Source organism: Bufo bufo, chromosome 2, assembly GCF_905171765.1.
Source record: "Bufo bufo chromosome 2, aBufBuf1.1, whole genome shotgun sequence".
Classification (NCBI taxonomy): domain Eukaryota; kingdom Metazoa; phylum Chordata; class Amphibia; order Anura; family Bufonidae; genus Bufo; species Bufo bufo.
The window spans coordinates 736,993,680-737,018,751 of NC_053390.1; the positions used below are offsets into that span (position 1 = coordinate 736,993,680).

The 25,072-nt window shown below is 43.0% G+C and overlaps 1 protein-coding gene across 2 annotated transcripts in view; it reads right to left on the reverse strand.

Moving 5' to 3' along the window:
- SLC30A9 (solute carrier family 30 member 9) overlaps positions 1-25,072 on the reverse strand; it is a 106,383-nt gene that overhangs the window by 11,206 nt on the left and 70,105 nt on the right. For both annotated transcript variants that reach the window (XM_040418928.1, XM_040418927.1), the window contains exon 17: positions 19,521-19,634. In XM_040418928.1, the coding sequence (XP_040274862.1) occupies positions 19,521-19,634 (114 nt within the window). The remainder of the gene's footprint in view (positions 1-19,520; positions 19,635-25,072) is intronic.

Here is a 25,072-nt window from a genome sequence, read left to right on the forward strand (position 1 = left end):
CGGTGTTCATATACTTTGGCAAACACTTTGTATATATAAAAAAAAAAAATCCCGGCAATGATTTATTCATCCACATTCATCCTATGTCCTGGCAGACGCCTTTCCCCTCCTTTTTCTTTTTTTGGCAGAGATTTTTTCATCCACATTGATCGATGCGAATGAAGAAATCTGTGCCGTTCATTTTTTTCTTTCAGCCCAGAGGCTGAACGGAAAAAAAAAAATCTCATTACCCGTATGCTTAATATAAGGAAAATAGCAGAAACTCCTAATGCTGGGCATACATGTAATGATTGCGGAGACCCTCAAATGCCAGGGCAGTACAAACACCCCACAAATAACACCATTTTGGAAAGAAGACACCCCAAGGTATTCGCTGAGGGGCATATTGAGTCCATGAAAGATTGAAATTTTTGTCCCAAGTTAGCGGAAAGGGAGACTTTGTGAGAACAAAATCAAAAAAATCAATTTCCGCTAACTTGTGCCAAAAATTTTTTTTTAATGAACTCGCCATGCCCCTCATTGAATACCTTGGGGTGTCTTCTTTCCAAAATGGGGTCACATGTGGGGTATTTATACTGCCCTGGCATTTTAGGGGCCCCAAAGCGTGAGAAGAAGTCTGGTATCCAAATGTCTAAAAATGCCCTCCTAAAAGGAATTTGGGCCCCTTTGCCCACCTAGGCTGCAAAAAAGTGTCACACATCTGGTATCTCCGTACTCAGGAGAAGTTGAGGAATGTGTTTTGGGGTGTCTTTTTACATATACCCATGGTGGGTGAGATAAATACCTTGGTCAAATGCCAACTTTGTATAAAAAAATGGGAAAAGTTGTCTTTTGCCAAGATATTTCTCTCACCCAGCATGGGTATATGTAAAAAGACACCCCAAAACACATTCCTCAACTTCTCCTGAGTACGGAGATACCAGATGTGTGACACTTTTTTGCAGCCTAGGTGGGCAAAGGGGCCCACATTCCAAAGAGCACCTTTCGGATTTCACAGGTCATTTACCTACTTACCACACATTAGGGCCCCTGTAAAATGCCAGGGCAGTATAACTACCCCACAAGTGACCCCATTTTGGAAAGAAGACACCCCAAGGTATTCCGTGAGGGGCATGGCAAGTTCCTAGAATTTTTAATTTTTAGTCACAAGTTAGTGGAAAATGATGATTTTTTTTTTTTTTTTTTTTTTCATACAAAGTCTCATATTCCACTAACTTGTGACAAAAAATAAAAACTTCCATGAACTCACTATGCCCATCAGCGAATACCTTGGGGTCTCTTCTTTCCAAAATGGGGTCACTTGTGGGGTAGTTATACTGCCCTGGCATTCTAGGGGCCCAAATGTGTGGTAAGGAGTTTGAAATCAAATTCAGTAAAAATTGACCTGTGAAATCCGAAAGGTGCTCTTTGGAATATGGGACCCTTTGCCCACCTAGGCTGCAAAAAAGTGTCACACATCTGGTATCTCCGTACTCAGGAGAAGTTGAGGAATGTGTTTTGGGGTGTCTTTTTACATATACCCATGCTGGGTGAGATAAATATCTTGGTCAAATGCCAACTTTGTATAAAAAAATGGGAAAAGTTGTCTTTTGCCAAGATATTTCTCTCACCCAGCATGGGTATATATAAAATGACACCCCAAAACACATTCCCCACCTTCTCCTGAGTACGGAGATACCAGATGTGTGACACTTTTTTGCAGCCTAGGTGGGCAAAGGGGCCCATATTCCAAAGAGCACCTTTCGGATTTCACAGGTCAATTTTTACTGAATTTGATTTCAAACTCCTTACCACACATTTGGGCCCCTAGAATGCCAGGGCAGTATAACTACCCCACAAGTGACCCCATTTTGGAAAGAAGAGACCCCAAGGTATTCGCTGATGGGCATAGTGAGTTCATGGAAGTTTTTATTTTTTGTCACAAGTTAGTGGAATATGAGACTTTGTATGAAAAAAAAAAAAAAAAAAAATCATCATTTTCCACTAACTTGTGACAAAAAATAAAAAATTCTAGGAACTCGCCATGCCCCTCACGGAATACCTTGGGGTGTCTTCTTTCCAAAATGGGGTCACTTGTGGGGTAGTTATACTGCCCTGGCATTCTAGGGGCCCAAATGTGTGGTAAGGAGTTTGAAATCAAATTCAGTAAAAATTGACCTGTGAAATCCGAAAGGTGCTCTTTGGAATATGGGCCCCTTTGCCCACCTAGGCTGCAAAAAAGTGTCACACATCTGGTATCTCCGTACTCAGGAGAAGGTGGGGAATGTGTTTTGGGGTGTCATTTTATATATACCCATGCTGGGTGAGAGAAATATCTTGGCAAAAGACAACTTTTCCCATTTTTTTATACAAAGTTGGCATTTGACCAAGATATTTATCTCACCCAGCATGGGTATATGTAAAAAGACACCCCAAAACACATTCCTCAACTTCTCCTGAGTACGGAGATACCAGATGTGTGACACTTTTTTGCAGCCTAGGTGGGCAAAGGGGCCCATATTCCAAAGAGCACCTTTCGGATTTCACAGGTCAATTTTTACTGAATTTGATTTCAAACTCCTTACCACACATTTGGGCCCCTAGAATGCCAGGGCAGTATAACTACCCCACAAGTGACCCCATTTTGGAAAGAAGAGACCCCAAGGTATTCGCTGATGGGCATAGTGAGTTCCTAGAACTTTTTATTTTTTGTCACAAGTTAGTGGAATATGAGACTTTGTAAGAAAAAAAAAAATCATCATTTTCCGCTAACTTGTGACAAAAAATAAAAAGTTCTATGAACTCACTATGCCCATCAGCGAATACCTTAGGGTGTGTACTTTCCGAAATGGGGTCATTTGTGGGGTGTTTGTACTGTCTGGGCATTGTAGAACCTCAGGAAACATGACAGGTGCTCAGAAAGTCAGAGCTGCTTCAAAAAGCGGAAATTCACATTTTTGTACCATAGTTTGTAAACGCTATAACTTTTACCCAAACCATTTTTTTTTTACCCAAACATTTTTTTTTTATCAAAGACATGTAGAACAATAAATTTAGAGCAAAATTTCTATATGGATCTCGTTTTTTTTTGCAAAATTTTACAACTGAAAGTGAAAAATGTCATTTTTTTGCAAAAAAATCCTTAAATTTCGATTAATAACAAAAAAAGTAAAAATGTCAGCAGCAAAGAAATACCACCAAATGAAAGCTCTATTAGTGAGAAGAAAAGGAGGTAAAATTCATTTGGGTGGTAAGTTGCATGACCGAGCAATAAACGGTGAAAGTAATGTAGGTCAGAAGTGTAAAAAGTGGCCTGGTCTTTCAGGGTGTTTAAGCACTGGGGGCTGAGGTGGTTAATGTGACCTATAAACTGTACCACTCAATTGAAAAACAAACTGAAATCTTTTAGGTAGAGGGAAGAAAACAAAAAAAAACTAAATAATGTGGTTGCATAAGTGTCCACACCCTCTTATAACTGGGGATGTAGCTGTGTTCAGAATTAAGCAATCACATTCAAAATCATGTGGGGGATTGAGTCAGCACAACCTGTATGTAGGTGCACATCACTATGGCGAAATACATATACAAACGGAAAATGCAAATGTGATAGCACTCTACATCCAGCATTCCTCCATGCTGGATGAGGCATTGGTGTACATTTTGGCCAAAGCGTAATAAGCCACTCACCACGTCAAGGTCGCCTCTAATGAGTGGTCCCTAACACTAGTTCCTACCTGTTTATGGGCCACGACAGCCACACAAAGTCCAGGGAATGCAGATCAGCATACACGCCAAGCACACTCTGCTTTTAACCCCGTCCGGTGCCATTACAGCTTTCATCGGATCCATGGCCACCATGGTCACCACCCATCTTGAAAAGTTTCCCCCCTAACATATACAAATGTACCACAAACTGGAAGTTAATATCACCAACCATTCCCATTTTATTAAGGTGTATCCATATAAATGGCCCACCCTGTATACACATGTACAGTGGATATATAAAGTCTACACACCTTTAATGTGACCTATAAACTGTACCACTCATTTGAAAAACAAACTGAAATCTTTTAGGTGGAGGGAAGAAAACAAAAACAAAAAAAACTTAAATAATGTGGTTGCATAAGTGTGCACACCCTCTTATAACTGGGGATGCAGCTGTGTTCAGAATTAAGCAATCACATTCAAAATCATGTTAAATAGGAGTCAGCATACACCTGCCATCATTTAAAGTGCCTCTGATTAACCCCAAATAAAGTTCAGCTGCTCTAGTTGGTCTTTCCTGAAATTTTCTTAGTCGCATCCCACAGCAAAACCCATGGTCCACCGAGAGCTTCCAAAGCATCAGAGGGATCTCATTGTTAAAAGGTATCAGTCAGGAGAAGGGCACAAAAGAATTTCCAAGGCATTAGATATACCATGGAACTCAGTGAAGACAGTCATCATCAAGTGGAGAAAATATGGCACAACAGTCACATTACCAAGAACTGGACGTCCCTCCAAAATTTATGAAAAGACGAGAAGAATACTGGTCTGGGAGGCTACCAAGAGGCCTACAGCAACATTAAAAGAGCTGCTGGAATATCTGGCAAGTACTGGCTGTGTGGTACATGTGACAACAATCTCCCGTATTCTTCATATGTTTGGGCTATGGGGTAGAGTGGCAAGACGAAAGCCTTTTCTTACAAATAAAAACATCCAAGCCAGGCTAAATTTTGCAAACACATATCAAAAGTCTCCCGAAAGCATGTGGGAAAAGGTGTTCTGGTCTGATGAAACCAAGGTTGAACTTTTTGGCCATAATTCCAAAAGATATGTTTGGCGCAAAAACAACAATGCACATCACCAAAAGAACACCATACCCACAGTGAAGCATGGTTGTGGCAGCATCATGCCAAGGGGCTGTTTTTCTTCAGCTGGAACTGGGGCCTTAATTAAGCTAGAGGGAATTATTAACAGTTCCAAATACCAGTTAATATTGGCACAAAACCTTCAGGCTTCTGCTAGAAAGCTGAACATGAAGAGGAGCTTCATCTTTCAGCATGACAACGACCCAAAGCATACATCCAAATCAAAGGAATGGCTTCACCAGAAGAAGATTAAAGTTTTGGAATGGCCCAGCCGGAGCCCAGACCTGAATCCGATTGAAACTCTGTGGGGTAATCTGAAGAGGGCTGAGCACAGGAGATGCCCTCGCAATCTGACAGATTTGGAGTGTTTTTGCAAAGAAGAATGGGCAAATTTTGCCAAGTCAAAAAGTGCCATGCTTATAGACTCATACCCAAAAAGACTGAGTGCTGTAATAAAATCAAAAGGCACTTCAACAAAAGTATTAGTTTAAGGGTGTGCACACTTATGCAACCATATTATTTTAATTTTTATATTTTTTCTTCCCTCTACCTAAAAGATTTCAGTTTGTTTGTCAATTGAGTTGTACAGTTTATAGGTCACATTAAAAGGTGGAAAAAGTTCTGAAATGATTTATCTTTGTCTCTTTTTTTTACATCACAGAAACCTGACATTTTACCAGGGGTGTGTAAGACTTTTTATATCCACTGTAATATTTTTATTCTCTGGGTCAGAACAATTATAGCGATGTTATGTTTTACTACTTTTGTGCAATAAAACAACTTTTTTTTTTAAAAGGAAGAAAATCTTTTTGCATTGCCATTTCCGAAGACCCATAACTTTTTTATTTTTCTTTCTATGGAGTTGTGCGAGGGCTTGGATTTTTGTGGGACGACTTGTAGTTTTCATTGGTATCATATTGGGGTAAATTACGCTTTTTGACTTTTTTTTTTCCGGTGCCAACTAAGAATAAATGAGCAATTCTGCAAATTTTTTTCAGCGTTCACTGTAGGAAATTATTTACATGATATTTGTGTAGAGCGGGTCATTACGGACATGGCGATACCAAACATATAGGGGAGATTTAATTATTATTATTTTTTAACTGTTTTATTAACAAAAAGGTGGATTAACAACAATGTCATATCTTGTTGCCGATTACTGTATATGCATAGAAGTCAAGAGACCAGTATGATCTTATTCTTTTGATACAGACAACAATATGAACAAGAAAAAACAATAATAGTCTGAACAATAACTCTAACCATCCATTGCATTACTATATACTCCCTAGTTCTTAAAATAAATTTATAGAGTATTTTAATATGTACCGGTATCCCCATTAAACTGACTGAGACATGCTTCCTCGAGCTGCTGATAAAGCCTGTCGCAGTCTCGAGGTTGAGTACATGGTTTGTGTTGCCCCACACCACAGGCCCAAATTCGGTGTACTGGGGCTGTACAGACCTCAGGTGTGCATGGTACCCGCATCGGCAATAAAGAGGAAAGAAGATCCATCACTTCCCTCCAGAATATGGCTATCGGGTTGCAGCTCCATATCATGTGCCAAAAGTCCGCCTCCTGCTCCCCACACCGTGGACATGCCGTGGATGGCACTCTGCCCATTCTATACAACCTAATAGGTGTTAGATATGACTGATGAATTATATACAATTGGATTATTTTGTCATTGATTGCGGTGATACTTGATACTTGCATGCCGGCTGCAGCAACTACTATGATACCTCTATTTAAGTATGCAAGTATAGTTAGGGAAGTGCTTATTGAATAACTATAACATGTAAAAGAGAAAACGAAAAGTTATAGTTAGCCATATATGAATCACGTCAACTTAGCCTAGCCAGTCCAATGGCTCCATCTGGTGACCAGTCCTTAGATGGTTTCAGGGACTTCCTCGTCTTGGAGATCTTCGCCGTAGTGCTAGCCATTCAGAAACTTCTCCGGGAGAGGTGAAGAAAACTGCTTAAAATATATTAATCCCTAAGTCAGCATAATAATGGGGCCACAAAAATCTGAGTGCTGCAGACAAATTGAGAGAATTTGCAAGACAACCAGACGGGTGTCGCGGTCTCCTTTACCACAGCGAAATATGCATACTAGGGCTAGCACTGCATCAGATACTGCAGCCCCTGAGGAAACTCACGATAAACCAACCCTTAAGCAAGTGACCGCACAAGTCCTAGAGGCTATCACAACATGCAAGACATCTCTTACAGGGAAATTGGATGAAGTCAAAATTAATCTAGGCTTCCTGCGTCAGGACATGCACAACCTGCAGGACAGAGTCCAGCATACTGAAGAGCGCATATCACTCATAGAAGATGCCACGGCCACTGTTCCCAGATCCATATCCGAGCTGAACACTAAATCAGTACTCTGGAAGCAGAAAGCAGATGACTTAGAAAACAGGCTCCGTGGAAATAATATAAGAATTATCGGATTGCCCGAAAGAGCAGAGGGCCATGCATCAGATGAGTTTATAGAAAACTGGACAAAATAACTTTTCCCGGGTGAGAACTTCTCAGCGGCCTTTGCAGTGGAAAGGGCTTATAGAGTACCAGCTTAACCTCCACCACCTGGAACCCCACCTCGACCCATGCTCGCAAGATTTCTCAACTGCAAAGATAGAGATGAGATATTTGCTCTAGCCAGGCGACGGCAAGAAATCAAATACAACAACACCAGAGTCTCCATCTTTCCAGATTTTTCCATGGAACTGCAGAAACCACGCGCCACCTTCATGGATGTCAAACGGCGGCTGAGAGAAGCCAACATACCCTACTCCATGGGATACCCTGCGAAACTAAGAGTGGTAGACTGGGGCATTTATATATGCATCCGTGTCCTCTGAATAATCGATACCTCCCATATAGATTCCATATGCACGATTCCCTAGTATTGGGGTTAATGCGTTAGATATATTCCAGGCATTGTGGTATTTTGTTTACCTGATCAGCTAATGCAGTGCTCTGCTGTGATGTGTTGTGCGCCGGGTCACATGGGCTCGACGTGCATGATCAGGTATGGAGCGCTCGATATTAGGCATCAGCTGCTGTGATTTTCTATTGAGACCACATGTGTTTGGGCCCCATGGGAGATATAAATAGGGGGATATGGCTACACTTTATCTCACCTCCCGACGAAGCTGAGGCAAAACGCGCGTCGAGGTTCCTATCCTGTCCTGTGCCTGCTGTTTTTCACCCCCCATCATGTCTTGTGGTATGCTTTGATTTCTATCTGTAGTCATTTGCTGGGCTCCTCCATATCCTTTATTATAATGTTCTGTGCATTGTTACCCTCTGAGGGTCCAATCTCTCCCTCTACTGCTAGATTCTAGTGTCCGCTTTATTTTTCCTTAACTGCACTTTGAGTTAAGCTTTGCTTAGTGGTTATGTACCAGAGTGACGACCATATGCTTTCTACTTTATAATAGTAGCATTATCCGTGCTACTTCATGTGGAATCATCCTGTTATACACCATCGGCATACTTGACATCTTCCCCATCTTTTGGTTGGTAATAGCGGTATAGGCCAGTGGATTACAGCATCCGGTTTCCTGCTGGTTCTTCATGTTTTTGTTATTTCTAATAATATTTTATGAATTATGATATGTTTATTATAATTAAATAAATTATATCTTTGGAATATTTTGGGCATTATTTTGTTGTTTGTCTTTTAACAACATTATAGGTTTATATTTTATAGAAGAGGCAGGATTTTTCCTGTGTAGAGCTGCGTCGGCCACGGAGCTCTGCTCAAACACGTCCCGCCATCTTGGCTGCTGGCCACGCCCCCGGGAGATTTTATTTTCACAATTTTTTTTCACTGAAAAGAGTATTTTCAATGGAAAAAAAGCAGATTTTTTTATTAGAATTATTTTTTATTTAATAATTGAATTTTTTTTACCACTTAATAGTCCCACAAGGGGACTAGAACAGACAACATTTGGATTGCTTTTAAAATACAATGCCCTATAGTGCATTGCATTTTAATGTCAGTACTATACTGACATTGACCAGCAGGCTGCGCCAGAGAGCAAAACACTCAAGGCTGGCTTGGGGCCTATACCAGGCCCGAGCCTGCTTTACACACATTGGCACCCCGCGTTCGCATTTGCGGGGTGCCAATGGGAGACAGAGGGAGTCCGCTGTTCCCCTGCCGGAAAAGCTTAACGCGAGATTGAAAGTAGTCATAAATATCTATTCCTGGACATCTGTGAGGTCCGTGCACCAAAAAATTAAACCAAGGTCAGCTAGGAGCTGGTGCAGAGGTCAGTTCTAATTTACAGAAGTGTTATGAGATACCGTAACTTATACTAAATGTTTTAAAGAAAGCAGAGAGGGTGAAGTGAAAACTAAAAGTTTAAAACTTGTCATAAGTTAGGCGCATCCTGTGCCAGTCTATGCGTCTAGATTGAGATCCACTCCAGCCTTGACTAGAGTCGATTTGAGTGGTCATTTACCCCACTTTCCTGGCTTTAATGATAGTCAATTTGCCAGAGCTGATGGCCCCACCACTCCCCAGTGTTAAGGTGTAAATTTACACCCCCCATTTTCTATTTTTAGGCCAGGAAACTGATGTACACATTTGGTAAATGACCCCCAATAAGTACTCAGGGCTTGTTCACATCAGCATTGTGTTTTCCATGTTTATGTTCCAATGGATGGAACCAAAAAAACAGGGAAAAAACAGCCTTTTTACGTTGAGCATCAGTCTGTGTCAGTTCTGTCAGGTTTCAGTAATTTCTGAAGGGAGAAAATGCCCTGTCCTCGTCGCTTTCTTTTCCAGCATAAATAATGTATACATGACAGACTGGAAATTTCTGGGTTTTATTTTTAACACTGAAGTGAATGAATGATGGATAGGAACAAATAGTGTTCCATTTATATTCATTATTCAATCTGTTTAAAGGATTTTTTTTTTCTGTTCCTCTGAAAACAAATACAGAAAACACAACACTGATGTGAACAAGCCCTAAACTGCTGCTGACCAGCTCCTAAAAATCAAGATGAAGTCCTGTATATACGTATGATGCCAGAATGCCTGTGTCACGGATGGTGTACAGGAAACAAGACAATACAATATAAACAATGACTCACTGGATCCACAACTAAGGAACAAAAGGGAGACCCCTGCATGAGACCTGCCGCTCTCCCTTATTTCTCAGCCTATGCGACCACCCCAAAGGTGGATGGGCGCATATCCACGTACCTCGACTATCTTACACCTGAAGACCCTACAATAGTGAGGGGATACGACCACCGGCTCCCTACACAGACACGGAGGGAGTCAGGGTCACCTGGATCCAGAAAACAGAAAATCATAAATACATAAACAGCACTTATCTTGCAGACGACTGGGGACTGTGGACTGAGAACTAGGAACAGCATGCACACACACTCCAGGAAGTTGTATAAGCCGCACACTACTGCATTCTGGGGAGGAACTTAAAAGGGCAGCAATCAGTCCAACTGCATGACAGCTGAGATAGACTAACGAGATGAGGAACTCAACCAAAACAAAGAAATTCAAGGAGGAGGATCTGAAAGGCTCCTGTCAGAGCTTCTCAGCTGTCTGGCTGTGACAGCCTGTGATTGCGCTGGAGACGTCATAATGATCCTCAGGAGTCAATGGGTAGTGGCCAATTACCCAACGTGGACTGCCTATCACCAAACACACGCCTGGATCTCAAACAGAACCTGTAACATTGTGCACACAGTCCTATCTGTAGGCTGCATGTTATAGAGCAAGATCATAGATAGTTTTATTGTAACAGGCTCAGTATAACTTGCACTTCATTCTTGTAAATGCCTTCCTATGCTTAGGAGTCCAGTGGGCGGTCTCATCAGTGATTAACCTCTATTTTGTATCAGTCATCCAGGAACGGCTGTCATTAGGACCACCCACTGGACTCCTAGGCACAGATGTTTATTAGGGATGTGTCAATTTGCTCAGCTCCTCCTGCTCTATACCATGCTACACTATGCACATATCAATCATCATATTCTACATGATAGGTTCCCTTTAATGAGTCTATGCAATCAGGGCAAAAACCTGTCTATATGTCCTTTTAGGCATAAGGACATCATAGCCTAGCAGCAGCTCTTATAGACTTGGGTCCTATATGAAAGGATCGCCATCTGGAGGGTCAGCATGTAATACTACATTGGTCACCTGCAGTGGCCCTTGGGAGCAAAAGGCCAACTCATATTAAAGGAGTAGCTCTTCAATAAGACATGGGACTTATTATTCCATGAATTATTAGGATTTCTGGATCATAAGGTGCCAGATTACAGGAAAATAACTACTCACTTAGAAAAAATGAAACAATTAAAACTGAGCCATTATATCAGCAAATTACAAGAGCTTTATATAGGACAGAAATAGCAGCAGACACGTGACCACGAACTTCATGCACTTAAAGTGTACTGTATATGCCGATAACCTTTTTAATGGCAATTTTATTAAAAGACCAGGACTCATATTTCATAAAATTATAAAGCATTTCAGTAATAATCACATTAATCTTTAATTATCGTTATGCCAAAACATGATATATTATTCTGTTAAACAGCAGACCAGCAAATTAATTATGTGACGCTATTAGAACTCAAATACTGAGACTTTCCAAAAGGTGCATGTAATAATCTGGTAAAAATATGAAGCTGCTTTTAATTGTATCATCAGAGGATAGTGTTGTAAAACCATAACCCAGCACATCTAGGGGGCAGTTTTTTGTTTATAAAAAAAATTCTATGTAGTGCAATCTACAGGCAGCATGTTATAGAGCAGGAGGAGCGGAGCAGAATGATATATAGTTCTATGGAAAAAAAAGATTCTGCAAAATGTAAAATTTATACATGCTCTCAATCACGGATGACCCCTCCCCGTGTACAGCTATCAGTGACTGACAGCTATCTCTGTATACACACTTACACAGAAAATGCTATCACTGATAACACCTCCACTGTGTACAACTATCAGTGACTGACAGCTATCTCTGTATACAGACTAGGGTTGTTGCAGGTATCGAATTATCGAAACCCAATCGATACTTTTGTACCGGTATCGATTCGATACCGGGATTTGACATTTACCAATACTAGTCTGTGCTACTGCGCAGCCTAGTATCAGAGAACTTGGGCGCGCTGCTCTCCCCCCCCCCCCCGTGTGCTGCTGCTGCTGCCGCCGCCAATAAGAAGAGAGAGGGGCGGAGGAGGGGAGGGGCTGTGGCCACTGCGTCACCAATGATAACTCACCAATTAATACAAATACAGGAGGCGGGTGCCAGCAGCAGAATCACATAACCGGCACCCGACTATGTGATTATGGACCGGACGTTCCATAAATCGCGGAATGCACGTGGCTTTTTTGGTGTTATATTTTTTTCGCGTAGTATCGAACGGTATCAAGTATCGCAATAGTTTTTTATGGTATCGAAATAGAATCGAGATTTTGGTATCGCAACAACCCTAATACAGACTTAGGGCTCATGCACACGAACATTTTTTGCGTTCAGTATACTGGCCGTTTTTTTTGTTCAGTATGCTTTACTTATACTGAACCATTCATTTCAATGGGTCAGAAAAAAAAACTGAAGTGTCTCCGTGTGCATTCCGTTTCCGTTCAAAGGTAGAACATGTCCTATTATTGCCTGCAAATCACGTTCCGTTGCTCCATTCAAGTCAATGGGTCCGCAAAAAATACGGAACACATACGGAGTGTACTCCGTATGTCTTCTGTATCTGTTCCGTTTTTTGTGGAACCATCTATTGGAAATTTTATGCCCAGCCCAATTTTTTTTCTCTGTAATTACTGTATACTGTATATACCATACGGAAAAACAGAGCGGAACGGAACCGGAAACACAAAACTGAAAAACTGATCCGTTAAAAACGGCCCGCAAAACACTGAAAAAGCCATACGGTCGTGTGCATGAGCCCTTACACAGAGAATGTTATCAATTACTGATAATACCTCCCAAGTGTACAGCTATCAGTGACTGACAGCTATCTCTGTATACACACTTATTACGTTCATCAGATGATTGATAACGAGCGTTACCACAAACACTCATTAGCGATCATCTAAGTGATTACCTATTGGTGTAATAGGGCCTTTAGACACAGAATGCTATCAATCACTTATAACACCCTACAGGAGCACCAATGCCTTCTCAAACAGATGATAGGTGGGGGTCCCGGGTGCTGAACCTCCACCAATCAGATACTGAGGACTTATCCTGAGGATAGGTCATCAGTATAAAAACCTCAGAAAACCCTTTTAAACCCTGTAGATATAAGATAAATTGTCTTAACGGGACAAACCCTTTAATAATCCTCCCCGCTGATTTTGAATGTACTGCCCTGCTAAAGTGTCACAGTCATTCTGGATAGTCCTGCTTTATGTATGAAGCACATATGTATGTATGAACAATATACTAAAAAGGTCAGATGTACAAATCGCTAAAGGTGTCACAGCTGCTAAGAGACTCCCTTTAACTCCCCAGCAAGGGCCCTCTGTAACAAAGTACAAGCAGCACCTGGGATATGGTTTACTGCCGCCTTCATCACCTGTCTAGTGATGTCAGCAGTTTTGAGGGCTCAAAATCCCTATGTAAATAGATTGCTGCCATATTAGAAGGATATACACTTAATTGCAAAGTCTGGTGAAAACTTGCCCGCTGCGACCCATGCCCATTACTAGTTTGTTAAAGTAATAACTGGGCGGTAGGGGTGGGCGATATGGCCCAAAATCTATATTGCGAAATAATTTGAAGCATGTGCGATATGCGATATATATCGCGATATAGTATTTTCTTCTGTATGTATACAAAAAATACAAATTACAAAACTGCCATAAGACATGTCCGCCAGTGCCATCAGCCCCAAGCCCCATGGCATTTGCCATCATCTGCCATCAGACATGTCCTTGTCCCCCAGAGCCAGTGCCATCAGCCCCAAGGCCCATGGCATTTGCCATCATCTGCCATATGTCCCCCAGAAGATCCAGTGCCATCATCTGCCATCAGACATGTCCCCCAGAAGAGCCAGTGCCATCAGCTCCATGGCCATCCTTTGCAAATAGATCCACCCCCCGATCCTCCAGCCCCCCTTCCCCCCCAGTAGAATCGCTATACTTACCTTTCCTGCAGGGTGCTCGGCGAGTCGGCAGTCCGCAGGTGTTGTCGCGTCTTCTTCCCAGCATGCATTGCAGGACTTGACGTCACATAGAGCGTCAGCCAGCGGGCTGACGCTGTGTGCACGCCATGCCAATTACAGTACAGCGCGGTGTGGAGTCGGGAGCCGGAGCCACGGCGGTGAGAAGGTTCGGGTTCGTCTATTCACTACGGCTCCTGGTCATATTGCGGTCCGGCGATATATGCGATATGGACAAAATCTGTATCGTTGCACAGATTCATATCTTCCTTTTCGCATATCGCATACATCGCTCACCCCTACTGGGCGCCACCATTTCCCTTGTCAGTGAAACATGCCCCCTATACACTCCGATAATGACTATGTCCAACTCTGTAGAAACACAACCTACTGTAGAGAAGGAATTTTTTTTCCCCTAAAATGAGGAAAGTATATACTGTATATATCCAGACTACAATTATTCCAGATTCAGCATGCCTGAGGAAGGGGGAGGCTAGGATCTGAAATGTTGCTGATGATGTGTATCACGTTCCATCTACCTCCGGAATGAACCACCCTGCAGATACCCGTATGATGCAGATTTTTGTACCTATTTTGTACACTGATGATATGAATTTGGAGTATTTTGGATACATACATACGACCCTTGCATCTTTTCTATTACTTAATGCGGATCCTTTGAGCAGGGTTTTTTGCCTTCCTCTGGATCAACTTTGCAGGATAACAGGCTGAACCGGACGGAAGGATGTCTTTTTTTCAGACTTACAAACTATGGGGGTCATTTATTATTAGATATACGCCATTTTTTGGCATATATCTGTTGCAGATTCGATCGCAAGGGGGATTTGCGACCAAAAATCTGCCACTTTTTCCTGCTTACGCCAGAGCTGGGGTGGGGGCTGGTCGGCTGGCCCATTTCATTAATCATTTTCTATGCCCATTTCAGGCGTAGAAAATTATCTGAATCTATGCCAGCAAGGGAGCTCGCATAGATTTAGGCTACTTTCACACTAGCGTTCGGGGCTCCGCTTGTGAGTTCCGTTTGAAGGGGCTCACAAGCGGCCCCGAACGGATCCGTCCAGCCCTAATGCATTCTGAATGGATGCGGATCCGCTCAGAATGCATCAGTCTGGCTCCGTTTGGCCTCCGCTCCGCTCAGCAGGCGGACACCTGAACACAGCTTGCAGCGTTCAGGTGTCCGCCTGGCCGTGCGGAGGCAAACGGATCCGTCCAGACTTACAATGTAAGTCAATGGGGACGGATCCGTTTGAAGTTGACACAGTATGGCTCAATTTTCAAACGGATCCGTCCCCCATTGACTTTCAATGTAAAGTCAAAACGGATCCGTTTGCATTATCATGAACAAAAAAAAAAATTAAAAAAATTTTTTTTTTTTTTTGTTCATGGTAATGCAAACGGATCCGTTCTGAACGGATCTAAGCGTTTGCATTATAGGTGCGGATCCGTCTGGGCACATACCAGACGGATCCGACCTAAACGCAGTTGTGAAAGTAGCCTTAGGCGGGCGGTGGAAGCGCCAAAGTTATATAGAGGCTGGCGCCTCCACATAGCATAGACGCATCATGCGCCATCGCAGGGTTATTAAGACCTGCATCTAGAACGCCAGTCTTAAAGGGGTTCTCCAGGCTCTCCTATATTGATGATCTATCCTCAGGATAGGTCATCAATATCAGATTCGCGGGGGGGGGGGGGGGGGGGGGGGGTCAGACTGTATGAGGAGCTGTATGAGGAGACGGTGCATGCAGTGTGCACATGCTGTCTCCCGTCTCTCTTCTTGCTTGCTGCTGCTGTCTATGGCAAAGCAGCGGTGATCTGATATTATGACCTATCCCGAGGATAGGTCATCAATATAAGAGAGCCCAGAGAACCTCTTTAATAAATGACCCCATATGTACCTACTGACTAGGGGATGGTAATACACAGATTGCAGACTTTTTGCTCATGTTTTGCTCGGCAAGTCCTCAGGTCATGAATAGGTTAAACAAATTGAAAAAATATTATAAATGTCACAAATTTTTCACTTATTCACCTGTATTCAATTTGGATCAATGATTAATAATTCCATAAAATGGAAGTTTTTAAAATCTTTTTGACTTGGAATACTCGGGCATCAGGAATCCTGCCAATATGGAGATTCGGAGAATGGACATTCATGTTTCTATTTTGTTAAGCTAGCAAAAGAGAATCCAAAAATTAAATAAGTGAGAACGCCCGAAAGGCCGTAGGTTCTCTCAAGAGCACTGTGCGAGCACAGCATGGGAAAACACATGTACACAGAACCGAAAACAAAATCTCTGGGGAACCGACAAGTTAAATAGTGAAGAAATTAGCAACTATAAATTAGCGGCAGAAAAATCTGCAGCAGAAACACAGAACTAAATGTCAAAAAATAACTGGTTCATTAAGTGGGGGTTCTGTGACCGCAGGCCCTGTGCCCTCTGACGGCTGCATTTCCAAAGAACATAAAATGCAATTAATCAGCTGTAATTGCAATTTGTAACGTGTGCTGCAAATATCCAGAAATCGGATGCTTAAAAAGGGACACTGTCACCTGGATTTCACTTACTGAGCTATTAACATCACCACATCAGTCTCCTCGATTTATGTTAAAATATACTAGTATTACTGCCCTGTGTCTTGTAATTTGTCTGTAAAATCACCTTTATTAATATGCTAATTACCTCAATAAGGAGCCCAAGGGGCTGTCCCTCCAGCCATTGGAGCCCAGCCGCGCCCATTACTTCGGAGCCCAGCACCGCCCCACTGCTAATTGCCGTCGTATTGTGTTTTTTTTTTTATTGTTTATATATTTTTTATGTAATTTTTAATATGGTGTTTGGTGTTTTGTTTAGGGGCTAGAACCTGGGATCTTTTCATCCCCTCTCCTATGCACCCTAATAGAGATCTATTAGGGTGTATAGGATCTCACACTGTCCCTGCTGACCTGTGCTTTGTGCACATGGCAGCAGGGAGATTACCATGGCAGCCATGGATGGCTTCAGTAGCGTCCTGGCTGCCACGGTAATCGATCGGAGCCCGGAGATTTCACTGCTGGAGCTCCGATCAGAAGCTGCCACTGCACCACCAATGAAGAGGGGAGGGGACCCTGTGGCCACTGCCACCAATGATTATAATACTGGGGGGCTTGGGTGCACTGCGCCACCAATGATTATAAATTATAATAATGGGGTAACCGTGCCAATTAGCCCCTCAGGTGGCGCATTTGACGGGTAAATTGCCTTTGGTTCTCGGGATCGCTGCTTCCTGCCATTGAGACCAGGTGCGGGTATGTGATACGGCCGTCACCCGCAGTCTATATTTTAATTGAGGGTAATTCTCATTGGTGGCGCAGCGGCCACAGCCCCTCCCCTCCTCCTCACTATTACCTTCTCATCAGTGGCGCAGCGGCAGCCGAATCAGTGGGGAGGGACTCTCTCCTTCTCCACTGTGCCGGCTTCAATGTGCGCCAGACGTTTTAGAGGCATTCAGCACTGCGACGTGCGACTGCCCCTATGGCGTCACTAAAATACAGCAGAAATTAAGAAATGGCGATATCGCCATATCGCAGTTTCTTAATACCGCGGTATATCGTTAATACCGGTTTATTGCCCAACCCTAATTCCTACTAGTTTTGAGTCAATAGCCACCAGTCTGCAATATAGGTTGAAATTTTTCGTTTTGTGCATCTTTCACTCTCTGTTTTCCCAGACAGCTGTAGTTGACATAGCTGTATGGGGCTTGTTTTTTTGTGTGGTACAAGTTGTACTTTTTAATGGCACCACTTAAAGGGGTTCTGCACTTTGTTTAAACTGATGATCTATCCTCTGGATAGATCATCAGCATCTGATCGGCGGGGGTCCGACACCAGGTACCCCGGCCGATCAGCTGTTTGAGAAGGCAGCGGCGCTCCAGCCGCGCCGCGGCCTTCTCGCTGTTTACTGCCGTCCCAGTGACATCACGACTAGTATCACTGGCCTGGGCGCGGCTAAGCTCCGTTCCCTTGAATGGAGCTTAGCCCCGCCTAGGCCAGTTGATACAAATCGGGACGTCACTCGGCCAGCGGTAAACAGTGAGAAGGCCGCGGCGCTGCTGGAGCGCCGCTTCCTTCTTAAACAGCTGATCGGTGGAGGTTTTGGGTGTCGGACCCCCGCCGATCAGATGCTGATGATCTATCCAGAGGATAGATCATCAGTTTAAACAAAGTGCAGAACCCCTTTAATATTGCTTATTAGTGGGAAGCCAAAAAACTAATTTCAGATGGGGTGAAAATGAAAAAAACAAAACAAAAAAAAAAACACAATCCCGTCACAGTTTTATGGGTTTTGTTTCTACTGCATTCCCTACCCGTGACCTTTATTCTTCAGGTTAGTACGATTACGGCGATAACACATTTATATAGTTTTTCTTGTGTTTTAATACAAAAAAAAAAAAAAACTTTGGAAAAAAGGTTTTCTTTTCATCCTCCTATTTTGACCCCCATAACTTTTTTATTGTTATGTCTATGAAGCTGTGTGAGAGCTCATTTTTTGCGCATTGATCTGCCGTCTTTATTGATACCATTTTGGGGTGCGTTTTTGATCACTTCTTATTAAATGTTTTTAGACAGATGCTCAGACAGCAGACAGCTCTCCCTCCTGACCCATCTATACACCTGAACACTCCATCCAACTGAATAGGTGTTCGGCTACATGCACACAACTATGTGTTTTGCGGTCTGCAAAAAAATACAAACGGATGACAGCTGTATGTCATCCGTTTTATTTTGCAGATCCATTGTAACAATGCCTAAAACGGACAAGAATAGGACATGTTCTATTTTTTTTGCGGGGCTATGGAAAGGACATACTGATGCGGACAGCACATCCTATCCGCAAAAAAAACTGAACGGACACGGAAACAAACAACGTTCGTGTGCATGTAGCCTTCTGCATGGGGGGAGAGGATTAAGCCACTGCTAGACACTTCTGAGAACAAAAGGATTGAGCATGTGGATATCCAGCTGCCCGATTCTTCTTGTTCCCGATATCTGCCTTCTAGGAACAAGTATACTTCTCTACATTATTATAATGGGGTGAGACTCCAGGGAAACACATATATAATAAACACAATAACTGGGGACATTTATGAAACAATCTAAAAGAAAAACCTGTCTTGTTGCCCATAGCAGCCAACCATAGCACAGCTTTCATTTCTCAGCATGTGCTTGAAAAATTAAAGCTGTGCTGTGATTGGTTGCTATGGGCAACAAAGACAGTTTTTCTTTTAGATTATCTCAAATTATCAAAATTAGAACACTGGCCTTGTTGCTCAAAGGAACCAATCAGAGCTCAGCTTCAACTTCTTACACTGGAAACGGCACACTGATTGGTTGATATTGGCAATAAGGCCAGTTTTTTTCCCCTGTTAAGCAGGTTTGATAAATGAGGCCCATAATATTTTGGGCCTGATACAGAAATTGTGTGAAAGAAGAATAAAAATCCCATTGTCACTTACTTTCAGTTCCTTTTCAAGTCTGTCTACTTCTGCTCCTAGTGTGTCTATGATATTTTCCCCATGTTTGAGCATAAAAGCTTCCAAGTCTTCTGGAGTTTTCACCTGTCGGATTTCCTGCATCACAAACGAGAAGGTGATTAACAAATATTTCCCATGATGCACAACCCCTCAGTACTGCATGAATAATAAAAGTATAACTCCACCGAAATACTCGCTATGCAGAGATCAAAGGGCACCTCCCACGAGGAACCCGTCACGTCTCTCGCCAGAAGTGACAAAGGAAAACAAAACCAGAAGTGTGTGCGATCTGATTACTCAGAAGCCGGATCGTAGCCTAGACCCCAGACCACCCACTGTCACTTTTTAAAAACTGAACACTGGAAAAGCTGGCCATGCACAAGACAAAAATTGGCCAGAATGGCCAATTTCAGACATTTTGACAGATTGTTGTTTGAAATAGTAGCGCGAACGATTGTTGTGATCAAGGTCCAGGGAGTCAGTTCTTCATAAATAAAAAAAATAATTGACTCCCTGGCTGGTTTAGGCTACTTTTACACTAGCGTTTTTGCTGGATGCGTCATGGATCTGCAAAAACGCTTCCGTTACTGATAATTCAACTTTCTGCATCCGTTATGAATGGATCCGGTTGTATTATTTTTAACATTGCCAAGACAGAACAGTCATGAACACCACTGAAAGTCAATGGGGGACGGATACGTTTTCTATTGTGTCAGAGAAAACGGACCCGTCCCCATTGACTTGCATTGTGGGTCATTGTGGGTCGTTTTGCTCCGCATCCCAGGACGGAAAGCAAACCGCAGCATGCTGCGGTTTGCTCTCTGGTAGGAGAACGGAATGGAAGGCATTTTGGAGCATTCCGTTCTGTTCAGTTACGTTTTGTCCTCATTGTCAATGAATGGGGACAAAACAGAAGTGTTTTTTCCTGTATTGACAACCTATGACAGATCTCAATACCAGAAATAAAAACGCTAGTGTGAAAGTAGCGCAAGTCTGGACTTTTTGTAGTAGGATCGTTCTAACGAACAATCCCATGGATGACTGATCATCCGCTATGTGGCCGATCATTATCTCAAGTGTATCAACAGCTTAAAGTGGTATTCCCATCTAAGACATTGGTGGCATATCACTAGGATATGCCACCAATGTCAGATAGTAGCGGCTCCCACTTCTTTCTCCAGAAAGGGCCCTCCTAAAGTGAAGGAGAGTGCACAGCACAAGCACAGCCACCATTCATTTACTACTATCGGAATTTCGAGAAGTGCAGAGCGGCGGCTTGGACAGGTGTCTGCACAGTGAGCTCTCCTATACTTTGGGAGGGCCCATTCTGGAGATAGGCGTGGCTTCCAGAGAAGAGACTTGCACCTACGGTATCTGACATTGCGTGGGAGTTTTGTTTTTATGGCATTGACTTTAACCTGCATTTTAGGTTTTGTTTTCATGGTGTTGACCATGTAAGTTGCCATATACCGCATTTTCCGCTTTATAGTTCGGGGAATATGGCAGTGTGTCCTATAACGCGAATACTAGTGACCACTTTCATTATAGAAGCACTCACTAGTATGCAGGAGTTGCATTGTACTCACCTCTCCCTGGTCTTCCCCGGGTGCCGCGCTGCACTATACTGACTGTGTACAGCATCAGGAAGTAGTGCACACACTAAGACTTGATGCTGCATGCAGTCAGGAGACAGTGAAGATCAGGAAACGTGACTGAAGCAGAGACTGCCCGACCTGGAGAGTAGCGGCACAGCAGGAGAGGTAAGTGAATTTATTTTATCTCTGATGGGCATCTGATCTAAGGTCTGATATGGGCATCTGATCTAAGGTCTGACATGGGCATCTGATCTAATATGCGGTCTGATGTGAGCTCTGATGCAGGAAGGCAGACATGGGGGGGGTCTCATCTGTGGGTTTGATATGGGGGTCTGATCTGAGATCTGATATGGAGGTCTGATGAAGACTGAGGGTGTAGTTTGGGCGTCTGTTCTGAGGTCTTTTTTCTTATTTTCCTCCTCTAAAACCATCATCAGGTGCGTCTTATAAGACGAAAAATACGGTATGGCTACTTTCACACTTGCGGCAGAGTGATCCGGCAAGCAGACCAACTGAAAAACGTATGCCAACTGATGGCATTTGTAAGACTGATCAGAGCCGTCTATTACATTTGGATCAGTCTGAAAAATGCCTGGTCAGAAAAATGCCGGATCCGTCTTTCCGGTGTCATCCAGTAAAACGGATCCGGCAGTTATTTTTTTCACCTTTTTTCAATCTGGCATTCCGGTATTTTGAATGCCGGATCCGGCACTAAAACATTTCTATGGAAAAAAATGCCGGATCCGTCTTTCCGGTGTCATCCGGTAAAACGGATCCGGCAGTTATTTTTTTCACCTTTTTTCAATCCGGCATTCCGGTATTTTGAATGCCGGATCCGGCACTAATACATTTCTATTGAAAAAAATGCTGGATCCGGCATTCAGGTAAGTCTTCAGTTTTTTTGGCCGGAGATAAAACCGTAGCATGCTGCGGTTTGATCTTTTGCCTGATCGGTCAAAAAGACTGAACTGAAGACATCCTGATGCATCCTGAACGGATTACTCTTTAATGCATTAGGATAAAACTGATCAGTTTTTTTCCGGTATAGAGCCCCTATGACGGAACTCAGTGCCGGAAAAGAAAAGCGCAAGTGTGAAAGTAGCCTAAGCTGCATGAAAACTTTATTTTGCAGGTGAGTTTGATTACAGCTTTAACAAATTTATAGTTTTTTTAAATAGTTTTTCTACTTTTGCTCAATAAAAAAATCTTGTTAAAAAATTTAGATTTTTTGGGGGGGGGGGATGGGGGGGTCACTGCTTTTAAAGAGAGCATTTTTATGTGCGGGCTTTAATTTTTGCAAGACATGTCGTTTTAATTTGTGTCATTCTGGGGTGCAATAATTTTTTTCAGCACTTTTTATTGTATTTTGTAATGAACAAAAAACATCTGATTTTGATATTTTTAAAATAAATCTTTATGATGTTTATAGTGTGGGATAAATTAAGTCATCACTTTATTGAATAGATCATTATGGACACAACAATTACATATCGTTTTTTTTTTTTTTTTCTATGTACAAAAGGCAAACATTCGTAAACGAAAATGGCATTTCTTTGCATTTTCTATCAGGTTTTTTTTTCTAATTGCTCCAAACTTTTTTTTTTTTTTTTTTTTATCTTTTATACACATTTTTTCCCTATTGGGAGACTTAAACATGCAATCCTTTGATCCTCCATAACGCACTGCAATATTTCTGTGTTTTATATAAATAAAAGGTATAAGTTACATTACAAAACTGACATAATAGGGAAGATTTATTAAAACTGGTGTAAAGGAAACATTGCTTAGCTGCCCATAGCAACCAATCAGATTCCACTTTTCATTTTCAAAAGAAGCTCTAAAAAATGAGCTGGAATCTGACTGGTTGCTATGGGCAGCTAAGCAAGGTTTCCTTTACACCAGTTCTGATAAATCTTCCCCATTGCCTATTATGGTTTTTTTTTCCAAAGGAGGCCTTCATAGGTATCCCAACATGGTGGGCCTGGGGGCCATTGCTAGGCCCCTGGCTGCCAGAGCAACCCCTCTGCACTTATGATCATATCATGAGGGGGAGGGGGAGGGGGGGGATCAGGTGAGAGAGGGAGCCCCTTCTCTCTCCATAACTACTTCAGTTAGCATTGAAAGTGGCGTCTATGGGAGTTAAATGTCCGGAATCAGATTTATCTCCAATCCTGGCTGTTAGAGTGGACTGTCTGCTGTGTAACAAGGCTGGCACTCACAATGAATGAAATGGGAACAGCTCTTGGGCCAGTGCCATTAGAGTGCCATATTACAGTATTACAAAGACAGGTATTAACTACCTATTACAGCAATGTAACAGTACAGTGCAGATCGTGAAAAGGTTAATATCATACTTGCATGCTGACTGTAAATTTGTGCTGCCAATAGCTTTCATGATAAAGTAATGCGGCTATGTGCAACATGTTGTACATACGGTAGCCGCATTACTTTATCATGAAAGCTATTTTCTAGGGTTGTCCCGATACTAGTATCGGTATCGGGACCGATTCCGAGTTTTCTCGGCGGTACTCAGCCGCCGATACCCCGCCCCGATACATAAATAGAATACTATGGGCGTAACTATGGGCGGGGCCCGGTGCAGTCACTGTACTCTTACACCGGGCCCCGCCGCTCACCGAAGTATTTATAAACGTGAATCCTTATCCTGTTATTAAGTTGAACTAACGCTGCCCTCTCCCATTTTCCCCTGTATCCCCACAGCACTTACTTAAGCTTTAATAGCAGGCAGAGCGGACGGCAGCAGTAACGTCACTCACTGACGTAGAGCGCCTGCTCCGCCCACTTTATGAATGAAGCAGGCGGAGCAGACGCGCGACGTCAGTGAGTGACGTTACTGGTGCCGTCCGCTCTGCCTGCTATTGAAGCTTAAGTAAGTGCTGTGGGGATACAGGGGAAAATGGGAGAGGGCAGCGTTAGTTCAACTTAATAACAGGATAAGGATTCACGTTTATAAATACTTCGGTGAGCGGCGGGGCCCGGTGTATTGGGGGACACTGTTATGAGGGGGATCTGTGGATGACATATAGCAGTGTCATCCACAGATCCTCCCCATAACAGTTCCATCCACAGATCCCCTATAACAGCACCATCCACAGATCCCCCACCAAATAACAATGCCATCCTCAGATCCCCCACCCCATAACAATGCCATCCACAGATATCCCACCCCATAGCAGTACCATCCACAGATCCCCATAACAGTGCCATCCACAGATCCCCCATAACAGTGCCATCCACAGATCCCCCATAACAGTGCCATCCACAGATCCCCCATAACAGTGCCATCCACAGATCCCCCATAACAGTGCCATCCACAGATCCCCCATAACAGCGCCATCCACAGATCCCCATAACAGCGCCATCCACAGATCCCCCATAACAGTGCCATCCACAGATCCCCCATAACAGTGCCATCCACAGATCCCCCATAACAGTGCCATCCACAGATCCCCCATAACAGTGCCATCCACAGATCCCCCATAACAGTGCCATCCACAGATCCCCATAACAGTGCCATCCACAGATCCCCCATAACAGTGCCATCCACAGATCCCCCATAACAGTGCCATCCACAGATCCCCCATAACAGTGCCATCCACAGATCCCCCATAACAGTGCCATCCACAGGTCCCCCATAACAGTGCCATCCACAGATCCCCCACATGACAGTGCGTCATCCACAGATCCACAGATCCCCCAAAACGGTCACATGACATTTAAAAAAAGTATCGGTATTCGGTATCGGTGACTACTTGAAAAAAAGTATCGGTACTTGTACTCGGTCCTAAAAAAGTGGTATCGGGACAACCCTACTATTTTCTAAGGTGACCTCAGTGCATGTGGTGTCCTCCAGTGGTGTGCGATGAGTGATATGGGGCTGTATCACTTAAAGGGTTTGTCTCACTTCAGCAAATGGTA